At 39.4% G+C, this 16,692-nt stretch overlaps 2 protein-coding genes across 2 annotated transcripts; both read right to left on the bottom strand.

Annotated features, from left to right (window-relative positions):
- Window positions 1–364: 364 nt before the first annotated feature.
- On the bottom strand, window positions 365–7,624 carry rbm28 (RNA binding motif protein 28; the record flags this gene model as incomplete). The annotated part of the gene is given in 19 exon segments (XM_005939275.3): window positions 365–482; window positions 659–797; window positions 1,017–1,146; window positions 1,242–1,316; window positions 1,504–1,653; window positions 1,795–1,953; window positions 2,086–2,150; window positions 4,617–4,752; window positions 5,206–5,279; window positions 5,380–5,489; window positions 5,605–5,671; window positions 5,757–5,986; window positions 6,083–6,176; window positions 6,270–6,341; window positions 6,452–6,544; window positions 6,659–6,734; window positions 6,819–6,919; window positions 7,001–7,147; window positions 7,286–7,624. Coding segments are annotated over 19 exon segments (2,154 nt in total), but the record flags the coding sequence as incomplete, so codon positions are not given.
- Window positions 7,625–10,308: 2,684 nt separating this feature from the next.
- Window positions 10,309–14,902, bottom strand: si:dkey-5i3.5 (uncharacterized protein LOC565091 homolog). The gene is made up of 4 exons (XM_005939274.3): window positions 14,735–14,902; window positions 12,269–12,565; window positions 11,116–11,362; window positions 10,309–11,029 (listed from the first exon to the last, which is right to left on the bottom strand). Exons 2-4 carry the CDS (start codon window positions 12,503–12,505, stop codon window positions 10,668–10,670), a joined length of 846 nt encoding a protein of 281 aa, XP_005939336.1. The 5' UTR covers window positions 12,506–12,565; window positions 14,735–14,902; the 3' UTR covers window positions 10,309–10,667.
- Between the last annotated feature and the right edge of the window lie 1,790 nt (window positions 14,903–16,692).

The following is a 16,692-nucleotide window of genomic DNA, read 5'->3' as shown; positions in this document are numbered from 1 at the left end:
GTCGTATACACGTGACGTCATGTGGCTTTCGGACACATTGCTATAACGTCCCCACTGTCCTTAAACTGTAAAATTTCTTTTTTTTGTTTACAAATTTTCACTCGCATCAGCTCTAAATACACTGCAAGAAACACATTTTGAGTTAAGCGTCTTCTCTACCTTCAAATTTCTTCAGGTTTAAGAACTTTTTAAGTGTAAAAAGTGCAGTAAAATGGCCTAAATACCTACGGCTTTGGTGTTTTAAAATTAAGAATGACTACTTTAAGTATTCTGCCATCAATCCGTAGGTGCTATTTACTCTACAATGTTTTGTGACTATTACTCAAGATTACAAATAAACACATGTAACACCAAATTTGCAAACCTGGTTTCTGGGCTGTGTGGGCTTCTCAATCTGTCGCTTCGGTCGCTCCTTCCTGGTTGATCCAGGCTTGGCTTTCTTAGGCGGGGGGACTTTCTGCTGCTTTCTCTTGTCACGCGATCTGCAAAGGATGAAAGTTCCCATTGTGGAGTGACGGTCAGTATGTCCTTCTAGTTTTTAATTTGTGAAATTGGGCACATACACCTAAAATATTTGTGTTATAGCCTTTGTTTTCAGAAGTACAAAGTGACCGGTGAGGAAAAGACAGGCAACTACTTAAAGTAGTAAAAACAACACCTGATCTTTGGTCCCTGATGGGAAGGCAAAGGCAGCACTTTCTTTCGTTTCTTCCCATTCTGCAAATCTACGTGTTCAACCTCAGGTGTGGTCTGGAAGCCTGAAAAGTGTTGGTCTTGTTTCTGGCCTTCAGGGATACCTGATAAATATAGAAAAATGCACAGATGGAGTATTTAAAGAAGAATAAAATAAAAAGTAAACTTGACAGTATTAAATATAAGAAAGCACATTTATGTATCAGAGCAGCTGTTTTCAATCACGCACCAAAAGCTGTGATACTCGTGACACGCCCCTCTAATAAACCGTCATATCCAGTGATCAAAGATACTAAATGATAACAAAAATAATCTTTTCTTACTTTTTTCCTCTGCCGTTTTCTTCAGTGAGGATTGTGCTTTATTCCCACCTTTCCCTGGTCCTTTTCCATCTCCGGCTGTTTGGGACTTGGGTTTCACTCCTCCTTTGTTAGCCTGATTTTTTAAAAACTCCTGCAAAAATAAAAACACTAAAGCTCTCTTCTTGTTTTTAGAATTTCCAAAGATACTTTAAGCTGCAACTAACACGCAGAACAGTACAAACGTACCTTGCTTTTCTGTTGCCGCATTTCTTTTATTTTGAGTTTTCTTAAATCCTCCAGGGAGAACTCGACAATGGGTCTCTGCAAAATGACACAAAAAAACACTTATGCCTGACTAATCCGAGACTGCTTGTGGGCCAGGAAAAGAAATATGAAAACAGAATTTGGTGCATAAAATGAAAAAATTAACCACAATGCAAAGAAGGAAAAGAGGCTAAAATAGTGCCGCTTCTCAAACCCTCTGCCACTGATTTTGGCACTTCTGTACCTTTTGTGAGCTAAAGATGTAAGGGTTGTTGTTAAGGTAGCGAAGCGTGGCGAGAGCATGTTCGTGATCCTGGAACTGAACAAAGCCATAGCCTAATGATTGTCCCATCACTTGACCCTTCTCGGGCTTCTTGTCATAGATGACCCGGCACTAAAAACAGAAACAGTTGGTTTCACACAGGCATGAGAAAAGAAATTACCACAACACCCCCTGCTGGGCACAAAACATTTTTTTCCTTACAAAACTGTGACAAATTAACAATCTACGTCAAGCCCAATGGTGTAGTCTCACTTCTGTGATGCGAACTCCCTTTACTCCTTTCACAGCTTGAAGGCAGAGTGATTTGAGTTTTTTGCTGTCCACTGACTTCGGCAGGTTGTGCACACACAGGCGAGTCTTTGACACAAACACGTTTATGTCCCGAAGCTTGGTCCTCTTTATTTCTTCAAACTAAGAAACAAAAAAAGGCAACAGCAAATAATGACTCAAAATGGAAGCAATTAGAAAGAGCAAGTGAAAGATTCATTATTATACAACAGAAATCATCCTGCGAGTGGAACTGTTTATCAAAAATGTACTTACTCTGGTTCTTTTGACCATGTCTGTCTCCGGTACACCCTCAGCAGCTTTGGTTCCTGGACGAATCACTGAAAGTTGAGGTGAAAGACAATAACATTCAAAAGCAATTTAGCTACATGGAGCCAGTGCAAATTCCTTTCATGCCCTCTAAAGCCTCATTTGGGCTGTCTGACAGGAAAGATAACAAGCTGAAGAAAACACTGTGATGATGTCTTTCGCTGTAGCTTCAAAACAATAGTTCGACAACACAGTTCATCAATCAAGAATATCCATCTATCCATTCTCTTTTTGCTTATCCAGCAGTTCGACCCACAATAACACTCTCATCATCAAGTTTGCTGATGACACCACGGTAGTCGGACTCATCTCGAAGGGAGACGAGGCAGAGTACAGAGAGGAAGTCCTGAAGCTGGCAGCATGGTGTTCAGAAAACAACCTGGCACTGAACACTAAGAAAACCAAAGAGCTCATTGTTGACTTCAGGAGACACAGCACCGACTTGGCCCCCCTCTACATCAACGGGGAGTGTGTGGAGAGGGTCCACACTTTCCGGTTCCTTGGTGTCCTCATCTCTGCTGACATCTCCTGGACAGGAAACATCTCAGCGGTCATCAAGAAGGCCCAACAGCGGCTGCACTTCCTGAGAGTCCTCAGGAAGTACAAGCTGAACTCCAACCTGCTGCTGACCTTCTACCGCTCGTCCATTGAGAGCCTGCTAACCTACTGCATCACGGTATGGTACGGCAGCTGCACCAAAGCAGATAGAGTGAGGCTTCAGAGTGTGGTCAAGACAGCACAAAAGATCATCGGCTGCCCTCTCCCCTCCCTGATGGACATTTATTCCTCCCGCTGCCTCACCAGAGCAGCAAACATTATCAAGGACAGCTCCCACCCTGGCTTCAACATGTTCAGCCTGCTTCCCTCAGGGAAGCGCTACAGGTGCATCAACACAAAAACCCACAGACTCAAAAACAGTTTCTTCCCCAAAGCGATAACCACCCTGAACTCACACATGCACAGATAACACAGCCCCCCACTTCCCACTTCCTCTATGGACCACCACTGTGCAATACCAATTCTATGTGCAATAACTCAACTGTATATACATAACACTATTTATTACATATTACTTACGGCTTGTATATTGTACATTTTATATATATCAGAATCAGAATCAGAATCAGAAAGGGGTTTATTGCCAAATGTTGAGCAGGTTTACAACATTAGGAAATTGCTGCGGTGCTTCAGTGCAAACATAGTGTCATAAATAGCACTTAAATAGAGTCATAAATAGCACTTAAATAGACATGAAAAAATAAAAGTAGGGATAAGAATTAAAAGTGCTACGTAGAAAGATATATACATGAGTGCAGGTGGTGATCAGTGCCAAACATGGATATATATATATGTTTTTCCCTATGTTAATACTGTCCATATGTACATAGCGCTGCAGAACTGTACACCCCCCCCCAGCATGTTTACACTGAGTAGGAGATGCTCTGTATCTCACTGTACAACTGTATAGTGACAATAAAGGCATTCTATTCTCTATTCTATTCTATTCCAGGGGTGGGGCCTCCCAGCTACCATAAGGCGAGAGGCGGGATGCATGGTACAGGTCGCCAGACCTCTTGTTTTTTTGTAACTTTGTGTGCTGCACCACAATTGTCGCAGCTGGGTTGAAGACATGACTGTACAATTGTGCCAATTTTTACCTCCACTTTAATGATCCTGCACACAAGCTCAGAGACATACTGACACACAGAGGGAGATGCTGCGACTGTTTGAAAACTTCAGAGTTTGTGGAAAGAACCCTTGATTTCCTGTTTTGACTTATAACTGAGTGGCAACACCCATCGTTTAGGAGAACACTGCAGCAGCTTCTTGCACCTTAACTGCAGGTATAAATGACTGCATCTAGGTGATGACACCGCGGCAGTAAGTAAAGCGACCACTGCGAAGGGTTTATGGGCACTTTGACACAGCAAGACAGAAGCATTCACACTCAATGACCAGTTAACCTCACCACCATTCAGTGCGTGTCTTTGGCCCCGGCCAGGCGCTGATTTTGAATCCAGGTCCGTCTTGCTGTGAGACAACAGTGCTGTGTCAGCCACCGTGCTGCACTAGGCACCAAAAACAACCTGGACCAAAATTCAAACCTGCTGCTAAAACCTACACTTCAGGTGCATCAGAAATGTGGTTTCAGTGATTTGAATGAGGCATGGTTGTTAGAGCCAGATGGGCTAGTCTGTATGTTTCACAAACTGCTGCTCTAGCACCTTTGGGATGTGGTGGAACAGGAGATTCCCATCATGGATGTGAAACTGACAAATCTGCATAACGGCGTGATGCTATCATGTCAATATGAAACAAAATTTCTGAGAAATGTTTCCAGCACTTTGTTGAATCTGTGCCATGAAGAATTAAAGCAGTTCCGAAGGCAAAAGGAGGTCCAACCTGGTACTAGCAAAGTCTAACTAATGAAGTGGCCACATAGCATATAGCTGCACATAAGATAAATGATTACTCACATCCCTCTCTGGCCAGGTACAGGTTCCTCGTGCCCGTTTCGACCTTCTTTTTATCGACCTTCAGCTTCACGGCATCTTCTCTGCTCACTGCTGCAACAATCATCAGCTTTCTGCCATGTATACGGATACCACCATCCTGCATCAAACATACAAATGTTTGCAAGGCTTGTCTACAACAAGGGTTATTACACAAAAGAGACTCGAGTGACGCTATAAAAGGGTGAATACACAAGAAATTTGTAATAACAGTGTTCAAACATCAGTTGGACAAGTGACAGATTAGTAAAAACATTTTGCTTCAAGCTAATAACATTTAAATTACCCTCCATGTAGCTTGACAAAAAATTATTAGAAAAATTATTTATTAGTAGTTACTATCAGTTAATATGTTGAATAAAAATACATAGATATACATTGGCCACTCAGAGCTATCAATGTGTTGTACCAATTCTGCCCATGCTGTTTCCACATTCCAATTTAAAAACATCAACATTAAAAGGCCAAATTCCCAAGAAGTGGCTCCATCTAAACAGCGTGTGATTGCACAATAAGTCAAACATCATGTACATTACACTTGATTATATATTACCTCTGCCTCCTCCTGTGATGCAGCTATGCATTTATCTGCAGCCTCTTTAGTCTTAAACTGAGCAAAGGCACAACCTGCCAACAATAACACAGAAGAGTAAGTGAACTGGTTCTCTCCAAACAGCTAATAGACACAAGTGTTTCACTTAAGGACTTTCGAGGACTGTCAACTGACCTTTTGAATGTTCTGTATCTGGGTGGAGAACAATCTTTATGTAGTTAAGTTCTCCAAACTGAAGGAGAACTTCCTCTAAGTCTTCCTCCTCCGTGTCAAATGACAGGTTCCTAAATTGGTTTAAATGTAGGTGTTTAAAAAAACAAAAGAAACGGGTCTCAGTAAAATAAACTGAAAAATAAACCAAACCTGGCTCAGGACTGAGTAGGAGGAAAAATCACTGACCTGATGAAAACCGTTCTGCCCTCTTTCACATCTGAAGGAAGCTGTTTTTTCGAGGTCTTTTTCTCAGCTACGGATAAAAGCCAAATACAGAATGTATGAAAACAACTTCAAAGGAAAGGAAATATTAAATATGTTATTTATACTATCCATACCTAATTTATCTTCTTCATCCTCTTCATCCATACTGCCATCATCATGATCTGAATCAAGGCTTTCTCCATCCTCATCATCATCATCACCCTCCTCTTCCCCATCATCATCATCCTCTTCCTCCTCATCTTTTTCATCATCAGAATCACTCACTTCACTGCTTTGTTCACTCCCATCTTCATCACCTGATTCGAATTCCTCTGTATGCTTCACAGCTGATTCTGAACTGACACTGTGGACAGATGTGAGGCAAAAATAACCAGTGTAGTCAATCACCTTTTAACACTCATGGCATATAAACAGAGGAATGCATGTTTGAGGTTCATACTTTTTCTTCTCAGGTGGAGCTTTCTTCTTTTCTTCATCCTCATCGTCCGTGTCGCTGTCAGTGTTAGCATTTGCTTCTTCTGGATTTGTACTGGCTATGAAGCAAAAAAAAATAAATTGTGTTAATGACAACAAGCTTTATATCTTTTGGAACTGGAGCACACAAAGTATTTTTGTCATTTAACTACCTGAATTTGAGGACTGCTGTGTAGTAACAAACTTGTCCTTTGGTACAGCCCAGTCAATTGCTACAGGTCGGCCTGGAGATTAAATGCCAACATTTAAAAAAATAATAATTAAATGTCAAAGTAACAATGTAACAAGTCATAATGAGCTTTTTTTAAGCAAACAACTCAACGGTCTCACTCACCTTTTATCTCCTTCAAGTTCATAGCATTAAGTGCTTTTGACGCCTCTGGCACTTTTTTAAACAGGACAAATGCAAATCCACGCATTTTTCCATCTATGAAAAAGCATAAAAATCAACCTCATAACGAATCAATCCACTCCAAAGTCTGGCAATACTTCAACATGCTCACTTATGTATACATCTGCTAAGAAACATATATGTATTTACCAGGTTTGAGGGGGATTTTGACCTCAATAACTGTCCCAAACTTTGCAAATACTTCTTTCAAATGATCCTCTGTGCACTGTAACACATGGTGTGTGTTAGCAAAGGTTTCTGTCAGTGTGCTCTGAGCTGTTACATTTAGTAATCATGAAACATACTGTACCTTAAAGCTGAGATTCCTTATAATAAGTCTTGCTTTCAGTAGCTTTTTCTTGGAGCCTTTCTGCTGATTCTCCTTTGGAGCAGTGACTGCCTCTGTAGGTGCTAAATGACATAAGTGCAAGGTTACCATGGAGACACAGGACTCTCCTAATTGCCCGTTTTGGAACATGTCTTCATACGAACCTTTCTTGTTTTTGTCTTTGATTTTACTCTTGGCGACTGTCAGGGACAGCTTCTGCCCGTCGTATTCTTTAATTTCTTTTAAGGCTCGTTGTGCATCTTCCTCCATGGAATATGTGACAAAACCAAACCCTCGACATTTTTCTGTCTCTGGTTGAAAAATAAATAGACACCACCAATATCTGTTATGTACATAAATATGTTTATGTTTGTAATTTTAATTTAATTCTACTTTCGTACGACTTTTTCCATTATTATTGTATGGTTCTTTCGAATACACGACAGTACCTTTATCTCTGACCACGAAGCATTTCTTTACCGGACCAATTTCTGAGAATATTTCTTCGAGTCGCTCATTAGAAGCTGAATCTGGTAGAGAACCAACAAATATGGTGTGCGCCGCCATGGCTAACTGCTAACTTTACGGCGTCTGCACCAACTCAAAAAGTGAAATGCAGTTTAATACAAATCCACCACAGGAAGCTAATGTCTAAGTTCTCGATAACACGCTTATCAGAGGCATGAATACACGCCACAGAACTGTTTAACTTGGACGTCGTTAGCCACGGGATTAAGTCGCATGTTTACATGTGGAAGTAGCCATCTTTGAAAAAGAACAGAAGGGCATTCGTCACGTGCGCCACCTATCGTCCAGGAGGTTTCAATGTAGGAATAATATCTAAATTTAAATAAGCTGATATAAAAGTAAAATTCAGCTTCTTTTTGTGAAGTACCATTTCTGTCTGATGTTTGTTTTCACCATTACTGAGTTTCCTGCATATGCTTACTATTTACTTTAACTTCCCACAATAGCTGTTTTATTGAGGTGGTGCTTCCTGCAGAAAGCCTAAAGGATCCGTTATTCAATTACTTCAAGAAACAAGAAGCTATTGCGGTTACCAACCATGACAGCACAAATCCAAAACAACTGATATGTTGTTGATTTTCTTTATTTCCTTACCACAAGAGGCCCTTGTGGTTAACAGATATAATTTACCAATAATTTACCTATATCCTTCTGTAAATTTCAGTATTGTTTTGTTTTTATGTCATGCTTATATTACACTGGATTAATCATTTCTAGGGTCTTGTGCTGATAGTAAAGCATAACTGTAATGATAATACTGGGAGTGAGCTACATGGCTTCTGCCACCAGGTGGTGTCTTCAGTAGCTCAAATCACTTTCTAGGTGCAGTACAAACTAAAAATTTACAGTAAAGAAAACAGTGTGTGGTTTTAAGGCATTGGGCCACTTCAGTTCTCAAAACCCGTAACTCTACTAAAAGGATTGAATACCATTCTTCCAAAAGATATTCCCTTCTTTAGTGTTACAGTTTTAAAATCACATTGGGCTATGACATTGTTGGAGAAGTACAGTACCTACCCTACAGAAACCGACTGCATCAAACCATATCTGGAAAAACATCACAATGACTGGATGTACTAATTGCATTGGTCAAAGGTTCATTTCTTTACCTGCTTATCACCTGTCTCAATAGTAGAATAGGTTGAAGTCTAAATGTGCTAATCAGTTCTGAGGTTAGGTGGTTAAATGTCAAGCATAATTACCTCCTAATATAAATACATACTTTTCATTCACCCCCAGTTAGTTAGAAACTATGTTGTACACATAGTTATAAAGAACAATTTTTGTAGGCAAGAGTACAGTGCTTTACAACAAGAATAATATTGCATTTCACCACATTGGTGCTTTAACTCCTAACCCTTCGTAATCAACTTGGACAAAAAAGGAAAAGTTAAAAAATACTTGCACAGGTTCAAGTTAAGATAAACAAATCTTTATTGCACAGAGTTAGAAGTATAACATGTTATGCTTAAACATCTTCAACTTACAAGTCATTTACATGAAAAGTGTTAACAGAAATGACTGAATAAGATTTCTTTTCCCAATTTTAGTAGGTAACATCCTTCAAGAATATTGAGAATACAAACACCTTAGAGTAGTTTAACACACACACATAGACACTGACCTAAATTAATCAAATATATACTTTCATGAAAATGTGTTGTTGTGATCACCTTAGTTCTTGCTAGACTTGGTGGTAGTAACAAGTGAGGTGCTTTTTAAGGCACTTTCAAGGCTTTGTGTAAAAATGTGTAAAAAGCAAAACTTCAGCAGCAGTAGTGTCAAGTAGTATTGCATTTTCTTCTGAGTGCACACAGCACGCTGTACTCATCAGCAGGAAATTGAAAATCGGACCAGCAGTTTAACCCTGAAGCTCATTCACATGAATCAACTGTTTTTTTAAAGCAAGGAACAAGTTTCTTTACTTGTAAATTACTGCAGGAAAAGTAAATGTCCAGTTTTAATTTAAAGTTAAATTAAGTTTCATCTAAAACTATGCTGATTTCCCCTCTTTTGTTTGTTCCGTGTGTTCAGCGCTGTCCACCAAATTAACTACTAAAATATTTTGTGTAACAATGATTAATCTCTTTATCACTCTAATGATTAGCCTTTTGTCTTTAACATGAGAAAATTTCCACCACCCTCTCTCCAGTAGCTCAAAATCTGAAAGATATGCAACAAGTGATTGTATTTAAGCTGAACTCATTAATGCAAGCACCAAAACACATGACTCCAAACATTAGACAGTAAAACCTCAAGCACACATCTTGACCTGTCGTGTTTCATAAATGGAAGCACTTGGAGCTTGCATGCTTGTGGTCATCGATGTTCACATCATTCTTTGGACTGTTTACATTTTGTCTCAAATATTTTAAAAAAAAGAAGCAAAAAGCAAAGTTCACATTTGATTTGGAAATTGTATTTTTGAGCAGCAAAGAACAGTTAGGAACTTCAATGTATAACCCTCCATTTCCAAAGGCGTTTAGATGTTGTGCAAAATGTAATGATGTAATCATTTTTAAAGATATATAGTTAACTGAAAATGTCTGTAGGCACCAGTACATTAACAGTTCTGACAAACCATTATGTTGTAGTAAAATTATGCTGGTTCCACCATTTCAAATGAGAATATCTCCTGCACTTGTCTTCCCTTCCATGATTTAGTTAAAGTTAGTAGACAGTTGCTTGCCTAAAAGAAAAATGTCAGACTTTATATTTGTTTGTTAACTTTTAAGGGGCGACCGTGGCTCAGGGGGGTTGGGAAGCGTATCTGTAACCGGAAGGTCACCGGTTTGATCCCCAGCTCTCTCTGTCCTGGTCGTTGTGTCCTTGGGCAAGACACTTTACCCTACCACCTACATGTGTTGGCCAGAGGGGCCGATGCCACGATATGGCAGCCTTGCTTCTGTCAGTCTGCCCCAGGGCAGCTGTGGCTACAACTGTAGCTGCCTCCACCAGTGTGTGAATGTGAGAGTGAATGAATAGTGGAATTGTAAAGCGCTTTGGGTGCCTTGAAAAGCGCTATATAAATCCAATCCATTATTATTATTACTTTGGCGTACATGAACATTGTGATCCAAAGTGCATTTTATTCTTTATATGCTTTGCTTTAGTGTTTATGAAACTGTATGAACTAAACCCTGAGTACACTCGATCTTCATTCTGAATAAAACTAAACTGTTACTGTACCTTCATTACACACGCCAATTAGTGTAAAAATTCAAGATGTACTTTTACAGCTTAAACCATTTGAGGTTAATGCACAGTGAAGTTCCTCTTGCATTACATTGTTGGGATTTTACCTCATAACTTTGCCTTTAACGGGGTAAAACCAAGGGAACTGAGGAATATGCAAAGTGTGGACAGATATTCTTCTGGGTGTTTCTTAAGGTGGCCCGCGTGAATGGAATTGTCCCACTTCTTTTCTGTGACATCCATTCCACGCCTTCGCCAGTAACCGGCCAAGTCCGCCAAATTTCGTGGGTCACACAGTGGATCGTTGTTACAGTAGAACATCAGCACAGGAGCGGTGATGGGCGTATTCCAAAACACATCCAAGCTTTTGTCAAAGTAGTCCACGGTGTGGCTTTTAAACTTGTCAAAGTAAAACATGGCTGTTTGCTTTACCAACCACTCACATTTTGGAAATACAGTTTTTCCCAAACCTGAGAAGAAAGAAGGAAAATAATTATCAATTTTGCAAGAAAAGGAAAACAAGAATTAGATAAAGTGTGAGTTAATGGTAACTCACCTATAGCCATGTGCTCAAGGGATCCTGCCACCATGCTATCATAAATCTGTCCTGTGATCCTTTTTGTGAATGCCTGATATTTATTTGTATCCTTCGACACATGCACAAGGAGCTGAGAGAAGGTATATCCACCGATTGAAAATGCATGAACAAGCAAGGGGCGGGACACGAAGCGCTCGCTCTCCAGCAACTCCAGTAATGTCTTTCCATGTTCCAGACCCCAGCGGGGCCAAAGGAACCCTTGCACCTTTAAAAAAAAGGAGAAATTCAATCAGCCTTTCCGAAAATCATTTAAAAACATACACACACACTAAACTTTGAATATAAAACTGAGTGAATTCATTTTTCAAAGTAAGATCAATGCGCGACATTACAGTGCTCCCACAATGTCCTGGTGGGGTCCCCTCTACTGTTGCCTTTTTATGAGTTAGGTTTCCATTGCAATCTTAGTTTAATACAAACTTTCTTCACATTTATCTAATGCAGTTTCATTCTTATAGTGCTACTTCACAGATATAGACCTTAAAACACTTTACAGTTTAAAGAAAAGGGGCCTTTAATTTGACAATCTGAACGGTGATATTATGGCAACAGTTGTGGACGAAGAACTTCCTTTTAACAAGTTTAAACAACTTCCAACAGAGGGTGGGGGGAGTAATCTGATCACAAAAAGGGGGGACAAGGGGAGAGAGTAGGGAAAAGGAAATGATGTACAACAGTTTCATATAAATGCATCGTGAACAGAAAAGTGGGTATTATATCATGGGAAGTCCCCAACAGCTGAGCCTACAGCAGCATGATTTATGGATGATTCGGGGTCATCTGATCCACCCCAACTATAAACTTTTAAGCCTAATCTTCAAAGTACAGGTTGTCTCTCTCAACCTCAACCTCACTGAGGCTCGATAATGTAAGGCTCTGCCTTCTATTGTACTTTTAGTAATTCTGGGAAGCACAAGCTTGCACTCAGAGCACATACTTCTAGAAAGACTATTATTCATTAACTGCCCTGTGATGCATTTTAGCGATAAATACAAGAATAAAACACACGGTCATACTGTTTTAGCTGACTCAGAAGAGCAGCTATACGGTTAGTGTGAGAAACCGATTAAGTTTAACATTTGCTCCAATTTCTCAGTCCCTGAATTCTTACCTCGCTCTCAAATACTAGCACATCAAATCCTGTGTTGAAGTAGATGTCACAGTACTTAACCAGCGCTTGAGGACGTGAACCCAACCACGGTAACATCAGCAATAGAGGTTTGTGCCGTTCTGAGGTCCGGTTCTGGCATCCAGGGACTGCAAATGTTGCTTCATTCATGAAGAACGTGGCATTCTTACTTATGCGGTGGGCAGTAATGCCTCTGCTAAGAGCTACACTTGCAAACATGTCAGCAATTGTAGGGCTTTCATTTAAGAGAGAGAAGAGTATTCAAAAACCCAAGGCTACCTGGATAAAAGAGAAAGACACATGACACATGCATGAATTTGGAATAATAAAAAACAGAGAACCAGGCAGGTAGACACAGAAACCACAAAATAGGGAAAAACAAAGAAATACAAAGATCAAGAATAACTAAGAATGACAGAAATCAAAGCAATCATTTATAACCAATTCTGGTCCTATGTTTTGCCTATGGAAGTGTCCCTCCAGGGGGGCATGGACCCCTTAATGATCCTCTATCTAATCAAACGAGCCAAGGTGCGTAGGTCACAGTCAGCCAAGGTTTCAGGTGAATTCACTGTGAAACCCAGCCCCAACCTGTGATGTGATTTAGTGAGGTCAAGAAGACAGATGGTTTGAAAGAGGACTGAAAGAAGCCATGTCCACTGTGAACGATCATCTTTGAACAGAGGCGGTGGTTTATGACAGCAACTGTCTGCCATCTATAATCCAGTTTTGAGATCCTTGCCCAGACGCCTTAACGCCCACTCACATCCTGGGCCTGTTGACCTCAGGAAATCACATGATAATGTGGGGCTAGTTTTCACAATGAGTTCACCCGAAACCTTGGCTGATTGTGACCAACACCCGTTTTTTACATCTTGGCTCGTGTGATTAGATCATTAGGGGTTAATGTCCCCCTGGGGGAATCTCCCATTGGGCTTAAGTCTGGGACTCTCCACCATTTGACCTTAGAACTGAAGAAGCTTCTCGGATGAGAGTTGAAACGTCTTCAAGCAAAAACATATTTATGTCACAACATATTTTTGCAAAGTATGTCTATAGGAAGGTCACAACCTCTCTGCAAGAGCATATGCACACAGCCACACACCATTAGCTGACAGGTTTTTTTATTTGCCAAAATTGGAGTACTTGGAGTACCTGTACATGTTTAGGCAAAATTTGAAAATATGAATATGTTAACTTTATATCTATATTATATATTATATTACATTTATATTAAATCTATACATATGTCATCAATTTCTTGATATATCACCAATGATGCTTCTATGCAGAAAAAAACAGTATAGGAATTTTATTTTTCTGCATTATATAGAATAAGTATAACTCCATATCAGACTTTAAAGGATCACTTATATTTTATCAACATGTAATAATGTTACTTATAATGTTATAAATCATATTGAACATGTTGGCACAAATTGTACAACTCTCCATAACTTATGAAAGCTGCTTCCCTGTTGTTTAGCTTGATTATTTCTTTCACTGAATCATGCAAAAGTTGCACACAAGTCAGGGATGTTATCTAGGACTGTTTTAGCCTATAGCAAGACGAAGCAAGGGAAATGGCGGAGACAGGAGTCCTATTTCACAATGTAATGGTAAATGGCCTGGATTTGTATAGCTCTTTTCTAGTCCCTAAGGACCCCAAAGCGCTTCACACTACATTCAGTCATTCACACACACATTCACACACTGGCGATGGCAAGCTACATTGTAGCCACAACTGCCCTGGGGCGCACTGACAGAGGCGAGGCTGCCGGACACTGGCGCCACCGGGCCCTCTGACCACCACCAGTAGGCAAACATGGGGTTAGTAAAATGTACTTTTGTACGATTATTTCTGTAGGAACCACCAAACTGAGGGGGCATGCCTCTAATCATGCATGCACATACATACTAAATGCAAAACAACTGCCCTACAACAAAATAAAGGTTTTGTTACAATTTTCCTATCATTAATTGTAGCTGTTTTATTCCTCATGCATTAACTTGTGGTTAGCGATGGCTACTGATTATTCTGCTCAAAGTCGCAGGAAAACAAACATATACATGGATGCTTGCTTTGTGCTGTTCTTCAGCTGCAAAACAAACTTACTGGCAGCTCATACATTTTACCAGTTTAAGCTATTTCTCCTTGTAATTTTCCTTTTTATTTTTCTCAGAAAAAAGATTTCTCCGCTCACTGCTGCTACAAGAGCCGTTAAAGTTGAGCTAAGCAAACAAAGCTAACTGTATAGAGCCCAAATGTCCCCAACCACCACCAAAACCCACCCACTCATTTGGCGTACAATTGTCTAGTTTTTTTTTTTTTTTTTTTTTTTTTTAAATCCCCTTAAACATATGGGGTTAGCCTTTCTTTCACAGCCAGCTGAAACAAACAACAAAACAAACAAATGCAATGCTAATTTAAGACCAAAATGAACTTACCGTCAAAGCATGGAAAGCTTTAGCTAGTTAAACCTAGTAGCTATTTTCTGTGGCAGAGTTACAAAAGTGCATCCAATTATATTGTAGTAATATGTAGTAGTTAAGAATAGGATGTTCCCAAGTACCTAGTTTGCAACAAAAGATAAAAAAGAATTTAAAAAAGTTTATTTTTAGGTTTTTTGGCCTTTTCCCAGTTGTTTTTGCGTTGAGGCGGATCCCAGTGTGGGTATCTAAGTCCTCCTCTTAACTCCTCCTCCTTCTTCTTCGTGATTTTCTGTAACTGCATATTTTCCGCCACCTACTGTGCAGTCTGGAAATATCTGGACTGTCACCCACTGTAAATCATTCGCCTCTGCCTGTCTGAGCAATGTATTTCCAATATAACAACCCTATAGTAACTGAACTGCAAATTTACAGATTTAATTTGAGTGGTTCTTTTGCGACCTCCTGCGAACTGCGACCTGTTCATGCATTTATGCAGTATTTTTGGTAAGTCCACCACCAAGTTCCAAGTTTTCCCCTTTTGTGAATAATACCAGGAAAATACTTATCCTGGAACCTGTGGATATCACTGATTAGTGGGCTTCCTGTATTTGGCTGATTTTTATAGCTGCTTCCAATTCGGCTTCTTCTGTCTTCCTTGACATAATCAATGAGCGAGTTTCACTCTAATTAAAACCAGCCGATTTATAATATATATATATATATATATATATATATATATATAATATTATATATATTATATAATTATATATATATATTATATATATATATATATATATATTATTATATATATATATATATATTAAATTTTTTTACTTTTATACACATCAGAATCAGAGAGACTTTATAATTACAAAGGGAACTTATTAATAAATTCCCTTTATGATTCCAGCTTTTCATGAAAAAAAATCTGTGCTTCCCTATGAACTTGAGTGACATCCCGTTCTTAATCCATGGAGTTTAATATGATTTTGGCACACCCTTTTCCCACAAGGTTTAAGAGTGTGTTTATGGGACTTTATGACCATTCTTCCAGAAACACATCTGTGAGGGCAGACAGGGATTTTGGATTTTGGCTCTAGTTGTTGACTGGAACACCGGAATTCAATTATTTAAATATAAATCATAGTATTTAGTATATCATTTAGTATATCATAGTATTTCCAAGGGACCTCTGACATTTTACACATCTTAATCAAATTTGTTCCACTGTTTCACGTTCAGAATTATTTTAAGATTTGTACTCATTTTAATGTATGTTTAATGAATGTTGGAGTTATTACAATTACAAAAACTAATGCTGAATAAACATTTCACTCAGTTCTTCTTTCAAAGACACTTGTGATGCCTGTCCTCAATGAACATGCTTTTAGATTTATGTTCTAAGAATTCACTTGAGTTTCCACAAAGGGATGCATGTGATTGTGGCATTGCCCTCATTACTTTGACCTTCTTTGTTGGTCCAATAACAGACATCTGAGGTGAAGTGTAAAGGTCATGTTTGTATACACATGTTAAGAGGGCATCACTGTATAATATTGTACTGTACGTTTTGTCCCATCTTCATCTTTTTTTTAAGTAATGGAATTGCTTGCTTTTATCCTCCTCTTTGCTTGTGCAGCTTTGTTTATGAGTCTTGACATGACAGTCCTCATTCCCTGCAGGACCCCAGCCCCTGCTGACTTTGTCTTGTTGGAGGATGAGTTGTCTAAACAGAAACCAGTTGCTCAGTGAATTCAGATAGCAAGTGTGAGGCGGCAATCATTTGGCCATTACCCTTTCTGAGCTCATATGTTTGGCCTGTCATTGTTCCTTTCCAGCCCCTTTAGTCACGGCCGGGTTGATGCTTTCCTGTGTCCTCATCAGACACTGGGTTAATCACACCCCTGGGGAAGTTCCTATCTCCCATCTCTGACTGTCTAAATGATGTGGCATAGCCTTCACTGTCATTCTGG

The sequence above is a fragment of the Haplochromis burtoni genome, unplaced genomic scaffold, assembly GCF_018398535.1.
Source record: "Haplochromis burtoni strain Fernald_Lab_line unplaced genomic scaffold, NCSU_Asbu1 Contig_264, whole genome shotgun sequence".
NCBI lineage: Eukaryota > Metazoa > Chordata > Actinopteri > Cichliformes > Cichlidae > Haplochromis > Haplochromis burtoni.
The sequence above is the reverse complement of the archived record's forward strand: the minus strand, read 5'-3'. Positions and strand labels throughout refer to the sequence as shown.

What these genes read in the sequence shown, in the direction of transcription:
- si:dkey-5i3.5 (XM_005939274.3), bottom strand. Translation starts at nt 12,505, where the DNA reads ATGTTTGCAAGTGTAGCTCTTAGCAGAGGCATTACTGCCCACCGCATA. An exon ending in TGCTAGTATTTGAGAGCGAG is followed by an intron (nt 11,363 to 12,268) that starts GTAAGAATTCAG and finishes TTTTTTTTAAAG; the next exon opens with GTGCAAGGGTTCCTTTGGCC. An exon ending in CCTTGAGCACATGGCTATAG is followed by an intron (nt 11,030 to 11,115) that starts GTGAGTTACCAT and finishes CTTTCTTCTCAG; the next exon opens with GTTTGGGAAAAACTGTATTT.